Source organism: Neophocaena asiaeorientalis, unplaced genomic scaffold, assembly GCF_003031525.2.
Source record: "Neophocaena asiaeorientalis asiaeorientalis breed wild unplaced genomic scaffold, Neophocaena_asiaeorientalis_V1.1 scaffold524, whole genome shotgun sequence".
NCBI lineage: Eukaryota > Metazoa > Chordata > Mammalia > Artiodactyla > Phocoenidae > Neophocaena > Neophocaena asiaeorientalis.
Genome location: NW_020172144.1, coordinates 350,008 through 358,414, shown reverse-complemented (window position 1 = coordinate 358,414; position 8,407 = coordinate 350,008). Strand labels below are relative to the sequence as shown.

Here is an 8,407-nt window from a genome sequence, read left to right as displayed (position 1 = left end):
GCATTGGCAGGTGGATTCTTAACCACTGTACCACCAGGGAAGCCCTGCATTTACTTTTAATATACTAGGTTGGCATTTATCTTTCAAATTTGGGGTTGTAAATAATTTTCTCTCACAGTTACAGTTAATAATGCATTTGCAGATTTTTGCTTCCTACTCCTGTGACTTTTGGATCTGCTGGCTTAAATGTCTTTCTAAGGGAGGAATGATTCCTCAGGGAATGCAAAAGTGGCTCCATTATTATGGGAACTGAGACTGCCATGTGTTCATTTGGGGCTCTTCATGCCTCTGAGTCAACAGGGGAAGAGCGGATTACTGATCTGGTTGAACCGACTGATCTCAGTATCAAATTGCTGCTACACAATGGGGTGAAGGAGGACCATGTCTGAACCCAGGGGATTCTCTGAAGTGCATCTTAGCCGTTGTATAACCAGTTTAATGAAGATTGACGCAACCCACAAAGGCAAAACCACTAAGGACCCGGACAGTTCAGGAATGAAAATCTGAATCATTTCACCAGGTCAGCACCTTGACAAGGCAAGGTGCTGACTGAAGACAAGAAGATCATAGAATGGGTAGTAGAAGAATGAATTTTAAAATATCAACTGAACTCATGAAGTTTTAAGAGTCAAGAACCTATGCAAGGAAGGTTGGTAGTGCTTACTTTTATAACTGGAAGCTGGATTGTCATGGAATAGAGTTCTTAAGGAATGTTTTTGAAAATCCTATGCAAAGGAACTCAGGGCAAAAAATTAAAGCAAAGTCAAAAAGCAAATGTCAAGCTGAGAGATTAAATATTATAAAGGGAAAATCTCCCTAATATATAAAGATCAAGAGGAAAAAAACCTTTAAAAATCTGGTAGAAAAATGGACAAAAGACATGTAAGGATAGTTCACAAAAGATAGGCAAAAGGCCTTTAAATATTTGAAGACATCCAACTTCACTAATAAGAAAAAGGCATTGAGATACCATTTCTCACCTATCAGCTTAGAAGAATCCGCTCTGTTGGCAAGGCTGAGGGGAAACAGGCATTATTATATAACCCCTCTCAAGGTAAATTTGACAGTACCTAATAAAATTACATATACATTTACCCTTTGACTCAGCAATTCCACTTTTAGGAAATTATCCTGAAGGTACATCTCTAGCAATATGAAAAAACATACGTACAAGGTTTTCCATTATGGCATTATTTGTAATAGCAAAATATAATCTATATTAATATGTATTATATTGATATTTATATACCAGCATAAGTTAATAATGGGGCAAACGCTAAAGTTGAATAAAAAAAGAAACAAACCTAATTGGATATCAAATTACATAATCACAGAGGAAAATTTAATTCAAATAACTTTTAAACATAGTATTCTGAAAATACAACCTTTTTTTGCCTAAGAACAAAAAGCACTAGAAAAGAATCTTAAATTTCACTTAGTAGGTTTGCTGTTAGTAATGGTTGTAGTCATAATTTCAGAACTATTTTGTGTGTATGAGAGAAGTACAAAGATGGAAGGAGAAAGAGGAAGAATACCCACGATGCTGGATTTTAATTGGTGGTATCAGTGTGAGCTCACAATTTTAAAGAGGCCTAGAAAGCAGTCACTCCCTAGGAGCAATAAGCAAACACAGTGCCTGGATCAGGGCTTCTAAATACCATTCCTCAGTAAAAGAAACCAGAGCTCCTTAGAGAATGGTTAGTTCCAGGTCTAGAGTGCAAAAGTGTAAGGTGAGCCTGGAATATCTTTATCTTGCTGCACACCAAAGCAAAAAAGTGTTTCCCAATCACAGCATCACAGGACACGGGATCCAGCTTGAAGACGATCCCAGTAGCCAAGGCTGATACAACTTGAGCATCAAAGAAGATGTGGCACATACATACAATGGAATATTACTCAGCCATAAAAAGAAACGAAATTGAGTTATTTGTAGTGAGCTGGGTGGACCTAGAGTCTGTCATACAGAGTGAAGTCAGTCAGAAAGAGAAAAACAAATACCGTATGTTAACACATATGTATGGAATCTAAGGGGGAAAAAAAAAGGTCATGAAGAACCTAGGGGTAAGACGGGAACAAATACACAGACCTACTAGAGAATGGACTTGAGGATATGGGGAGGGGGAAGGGTAAGCTGGGACAAAGTGAGAGAGAGGCATGGACGTATATACACTACCAAACGTAAAATAGATAGCTAGTGGGAAGCAGCTGCATGGCACAGGGAGATCAGCTCGGTGCTTTGTTACCACCTAGAGGGGTGGGACAGGGAGGGTGGGAGGAGGGAGACACAAGAGGGAAGAGATATGGGAACATACGTATATGTATAACTGATTCACTTTGTTATAAAGCAGAAACTAACACACCATTGTAAAGCAATTATACTCCAATAGAGATGTTAAAAAAAAAAAGAATTCTGGTTATAGACTATAACATATCTGAATGTTTTTTAAAAAAGAGAAAGGAAGAGGCTTGGGCTAGACCTTTGAGAATGAATTCAATTTAAATAGATGGAGAAGAAAGGTGGTTCAGTCAGTATGAACAAAAGAAGGAAGTGATGAAGAAGACGGCATAATTCAGGAGCTCGGAGTCGGGGACGGGGCACTTGGTCCAGCTAGGTTGTCAGGGACACATAGGGATCAGTAAGTGTAAGATTTGGTAGTTTAGACCATCACTGCCAATCTGAAGATTAGACTTCGAGTGCGGTGGCAATGGGGAGCCGCTGTAAGTTTCTGAGCAGAGGAGTTACATGAGAAAATGACGGGATAGGCGTTTTGGGGAGATGACTGGCAGCTAGATGGAGGCAGGGAACAGAGGGATGGCAAGCAAGGAGGTCAGCGAGGAAGTCTTTGCAGAGGTGCTGGGGGCCTGCAAAGAGCCTGGAAATGGATAAGGATAAAAATGGCTGAAATTTAAAAAAACATTTCAGAGGATGAATAGACAGAACTTATTCCTCTGATAAGGGACAAGGGACGAGTCAGTGGCTCTGAGTTTCCGTGCTGAAGGGGAGAAGGACAATGACGGAGCTGAGCTAAATATGAAGAGCAGAGAATTGAGTTTTGATGTATTTTGAACTGGTTTTGAATATAGTGACTGTGAACCAATCGCATTTTGATGTTTACAAACCTCAAACAGGTCACGTGTCCCACATTGGGGGTGGTATTGCTGGGCTTTCTCAGTCAGCTTGATCTCTTACAGAGCTCAAGTGAAAGCAGGGCTCTGGTGTTTTCCTGAAGCTGCTGCCAGTGGTAGGATTTTGTGCTGCTTCACAGACAATGCTCAGAACCATGTCCCGGTGGAATCCCAGTGGGCTACTCTGAGTGAGTATAACATCACCTCCTGGTTGGGCCAGAAAAGAATTTTCAAGGCATACCTCGAGGTGGGGACTCCCACGTATGAAATTGCTCTTTCATCCCTGCAGTGAAGCTTGAATGAGGGGACTCTGTGCTTTGTGGCTGTCTGGCTTCATCAGAGGATGGCTGCCGTCTTCACCCACCCGGCGCTCTTGCTTGGCTAGAGGAAGCCTGTTCTGAGCTCTCATAGTGAACAGGCTTCCCAGGCAGCCTTCCTCCCCTGCACTCTTGGCATTCACATGGCATGGCCATAAATTATGCCCAGCGTGTTCATTTTCAGTTTAAATGTGTTCTCATCCCAGAGGAGCAACTAATGGCGTCAGGTTACTGATGTGAAAAAAGCCTGCCGCTGCAGTGACTATGGATTAATGAAATAGCAGTCATGGAGGCTGGGGCAGCAATAAATTGTCAGCCACCAGTGACATGGATTTTAAATTATATTCTCCATCTCCTTTCCCCTTCTCCAAAATTATTTAGCTGTAGAGTTGTTTGTTAAATGTTTACCATTGCTTAAATGTTTGCTTTCTGTTAGAAGTTGGTGCAGGCTGGGCCCCTTCCTTTAAAGGGGCTTTTCTCAGAAAACTGGAGGTGGGCTGAGAGGGATTTAAAAGCCTATCATGCTTTTTCTCTAGGAGGCGTGAAGGCAAATCTCTTAATCCAGGATCATCACTGACTGATAACTTTCATTCAGAAAATGGGCAAACATGGGGCCCTATCGGTGAACTCTGCTCATTTGGCACGTAAGTTACTACCTCTGCCTTCTGTTATGGCCTTTTTCTTTTCCTAATGAGTTAAAAATTAGGAACCAAGACAATTCACAGTGTTTTTGAAAGGCAGCAAGTCTATTTTTCATTAGATGAAGGACCCCAGGGAATCCATTGATGGGCCGTAGGGAGTTCAAGAATCCCTGATCCTACAAGCAAATGTGAACAAGCAACTTGCTCATATGTATATGTTTTTCTAGAAAGAAGGTCTGTGGGTTTCATCAAATTCATTAAATGTTCCGTAACACCAAGATAGCTTAAGGGCTGCCATGGGGGACTGCGTAAATGTCTACAACGTCTTGCTCTCCCAAGATCTATGTCCTTGTAATAGACTTTGTGGCTCCTCTGACTGAGAGAAGTCTATCCACCCTTGATTCTGGGCTGGCACTGTGATTGGCTTTGGCCCACGGGAGATGAGTAAATGTGATCCAAGCAGATTGGAAAAGTGCTTGCACTTTGGGGCTTGCCTACTTACTGTTCCTGGAACCCTGCTGCAATGTCAACAAGGCTGGGCTAGCCCAATGAGCTACATGGCCCCAGTCACCTTGTTTCCCCAGCAGACCCACCAACAACTGCAGACAGCGAGTGTGCCCAGCTGAGACCAGCCAAGCCAACCAAGGTCTATGGATTTCATTAAAATCACTAAATGTTCCGTAATGCCGAAAGAGTGCAAGGGCTGCTATGGTGGACTGCATACATGGCCACAACTTCTTCCTCTCCACACATCCATGCTCTTGCAGTGGGACTTTGTAAGGGCAGGGGTATGTGGAGCCTGGGCCAAACCAGAAGCAATTGTCCAGCCAAATTGCTGACATACAGAATAGTGAACAAAATAAGTGTTATTTGGGGATAGTTTATTTTTCAGTAAAAGCTAACTGATATAAATACGATATCACACAGTGTGCATTTTGAGGATGAGGGGCACACCTTATTCAGTCTTTATATCTCTTTTTCCTAAAAACACAATAACCATTCAATATGTAGTTGTTGAATTGGGTAGAACTGGTCTCTCAAAAAGACTGAGATTCAGCCATTTTCTCAAGGTCACAATAAATCAGGAGAGATCCCAGAGCATCTAAGAACTCCAGGCCTCAGTTTCCTTACTTATAAAATGGGCTTCAGAACACCTACCTTGTTGGGCTGCTGTGGCTATTAGAGATGCTGTGTGCTTTAGAGGTGCCTGATACTTGATGGACAGTAGCCCGAGCCAAGCACGCTGACGAAACGGCTGCAGAACGCGTCAGTGTGCGCGAGATCAGGCACGTTTCAGTGATCACAGTGCCCACCAGGTGTTCACGTGGATTCCAGTTTCTAGGCGTCAGCTTTCTCTGCTGCAAAATGAGGTTGGTTCCTTCTGGCTCGACCAGACGTCCATGTGTCATTCTGACATGGCTGCCGCCGCAGTGCGGCCACGTGGCCGGAGGATGTGCCACTCCTCCTGGGGTAGTGGGGGAAGCTCCTGAGTTGCTGCCCTGGATTCTGCCATCACTCCCTGTATCTCATTTTCTTGCTTGTAAAATAAGGTGTGGGTGACAGGAAGCTCTCTGAGACTCCTGTCAGCTTCAGTAATACTCCTGGAGTCTTCTCTAAGCCTGAGGGACTAAACTGCTCACAGGATCACGGAGCCATGAAAGAAGTTATTATTTGCTAGAGGAAAAGAAAAGGTTTCTGTATTTGTCTAAAGCAGAAAGTGGAAAAGCAGGCCGTAGAATTGGGGAATAACAGTAAGAAAAAAGAAAAGAAAGCAAACCTGATTTGAGCTGGGATGCTAGAACCCTGCTTCCTGCAGGATAATGGAGCCCCACGCTATGTAGATCACAGGGTCGAACCTTACACATAGAGATTTATAGAAGAAAATTCCCCTTCCAAAAGCATGACATACACAAAGGGTTATAAAATGCTCAGAATGAGTTACACAAAGAGCCGTGAGACATATGAAAAACAGTTTTCTTTTTTTTCCATTAAGACCTCCTGTCCTTTTCTAATAAAACCTAACATGACGTCTTTCTAGGATTTAGAGTAAAACTTCTTGTGTTGCAGATGTATTTGGAAGTGAATCATGGACATACATATCGTTTACCGCAAGCAGTGAAGACATCTGAAAATCTTGCTTCTTGCCAAAATGGACATTAAGATTTTGCTTGGAAGCAAATATGAAAACATTGATTTTTATCCAACTATCCCTCCGTTTATCTAAGGAGAAAGTTACAACTTATTCTGTTATGCTTTTAATAGGATTTTCTATCTTTAATGCTGAGATCTTAAACATTACCAGTGAGTAAGCAAAGCAAACAATTAGCAGATGGCATTTTCAACCAAATTTTTTATATTTATTATAATTGTGCTTCTCTACAACTAAAGATTCATGTGGTGTGCAAACCATATGTCTGACTTTATTTACCAAAGTAAATACAGAACAGCATTTCCAATAGGGGAGGTTCACACAACAAACAAAATAGAGAGTGTGTGACCTCAATAAGGCATTCAATAAAGGTATAAGCTGTCTCTCCCTCTATGGGGGGGCGGGGTTCCCTTAGGGTGCTCTGATGTTGGCATCACATTCTTCTAAGAGCAGAATCAAATCTTCAATCAGGCTGTGCTCCCTGCCATGTGTCACTCTCATAATATCAAAAGCCTAAAGGGAAGAGAAAGAAGACGGATTAGAACCCCAAATTAGGCAGGTCCCTGCCTGCTCCTCGTCTTTTCCCATGACACCAGGAGCCCGAAGAAGCCCAGAGTCTGCAGTATGAGCAGCTCGGTGGTTCTCCACACTAGCAATGACGTGACAAGGGTGATTCTGTAACGTGGTGCTTGGAAGGCAGACTTACTACTTGAGTCGTGCTGGGCCTGCTGTGCAACAACAGTCTTCAGGGATTATTAGAGCTTAGGTTTGGTGTAGGTAAAGAGCTTTGAGAAGAGTTACTAAAATGATTAAGTAATAGTAAAGATGAACTACTATGCTGCTATCGCCTTAAAATATAATTTTCATTTTTGCATGCTGCATTTAATTCTCATCTAGATGCACTGTGATACATATAATGTATACATACAATTTTTGTATTCTTTTCATGTCCTATGACATTAGAACACTGGCATTTTGACAGTCCCTGCCTTCACTCCCCATGTTCAATCTTCACTAAATCTTGCTAATTCTACCTCCAAAATATTTCTGAAATCTGGATGGGTTTGTGACCACTTCAGTAATAGAGTGTGATGGAATTAATGCTGCTGACTTCCAAAGCTAGGTCAGAAAGGCCATGCAACCTTTGCCTCGTTCACTAGTGTGTCTGCTCCTGGAACCATGAGCTTCCACGCTGTGAGGAGGCCCAAGCCACACGGGGAAGCCAAGTGGAGATGCTCTGGTTGAAAGTCCTAGCTGAGGCCATCTTTCAAGTCATCCTAGCCTAGACACCAGAAACGTGCATAAAGAAGTCTCCAGATGATTCCAGCCATCAGCCAGAAGATTCCAGTTTTCCAGCTGACACTGTGGAAAAGAGGCGTTATGGAAAAGAGGCGAGCCATTCCTCGTGTGATCCGTTTGAATTCCTGACTCAGATCATCGGTGAGCATAATCAAAGGGTGGTTATTTTACTCTGCTAAGTTTTGGGGATGGTTTGTTATCGAGCAATAAATCAGAGATAAACAGTACCATCCTGCACTGCCCAAACTGGGGGCTCCCCGACGTGGGGGGGGGCACCAGACCCCACTGTCTTCAATACGAATGTGCCTCGAGAGATAGGTAAAGAGACTCTGGGGGCTGTCAGGCACCCAGAAAAGCACCTGCCTCTCAGTACCACGCTCTCAGCCTTGGCTGCGCCCAAACCCCACACGTGGTCAACTGAAGCCTGTTCTCTGGGGGTGAGGCCTGGGCTCAGGAGTTTCTAACGTGCCCTCAGGGTTGAGAACGACCGATACAGTGAGCTCTCACCAAATAATAACAACTATTTATTATTCAGTGGTGACTTACAGCCAACATAATTACCATTTTACTGGCTGTGTACAATTCTACTCTTAGAAATTTAGATCACTGCCAAGTTTTTGTTACGATGTAGCTCTTCTAGCATAGGACCCTTCTGCCTTTGCTGAATATTTGCTTAAGATAAATCTCTGCAGGTGGGATTCTTGGGTATGAAAGCCATAGAGACTTCAGAGCTGCGGAGCACCCCTTCATTCTACTGGGTGTTCAGGGCTAGGAGTGCTTTTGGCCTGTGTTCCTGGCTTTTTGGCCTCTTTAAAAATCTTCCCAGGCTTCCCTGGTGGCGCAGTGGTTGAGAGTCCGCCTGCCGGTGCAGGGGA

General features: G+C 43.1%; 1 protein-coding gene across 1 annotated transcript in view; it reads right to left on the bottom strand.

Moving 5' to 3' along the window:
* Positions 1-6,414: 6,414 nt before the first annotated feature.
* Positions 6,415-8,407, bottom strand: part of LOC112405728 (histone-lysine N-methyltransferase SMYD3) — a 152,921-nt gene continuing 150,928 nt past the window's right edge. Inside the window, exon 7 of the mRNA XM_024754253.1 lies at positions 6,415-6,746. Coding sequence (XP_024610021.1) covers positions 6,645-6,746 — 102 coding nt within the window. The 3' untranslated portion in view covers positions 6,415-6,644. The remainder of the gene's footprint in view (positions 6,747-8,407) is intronic.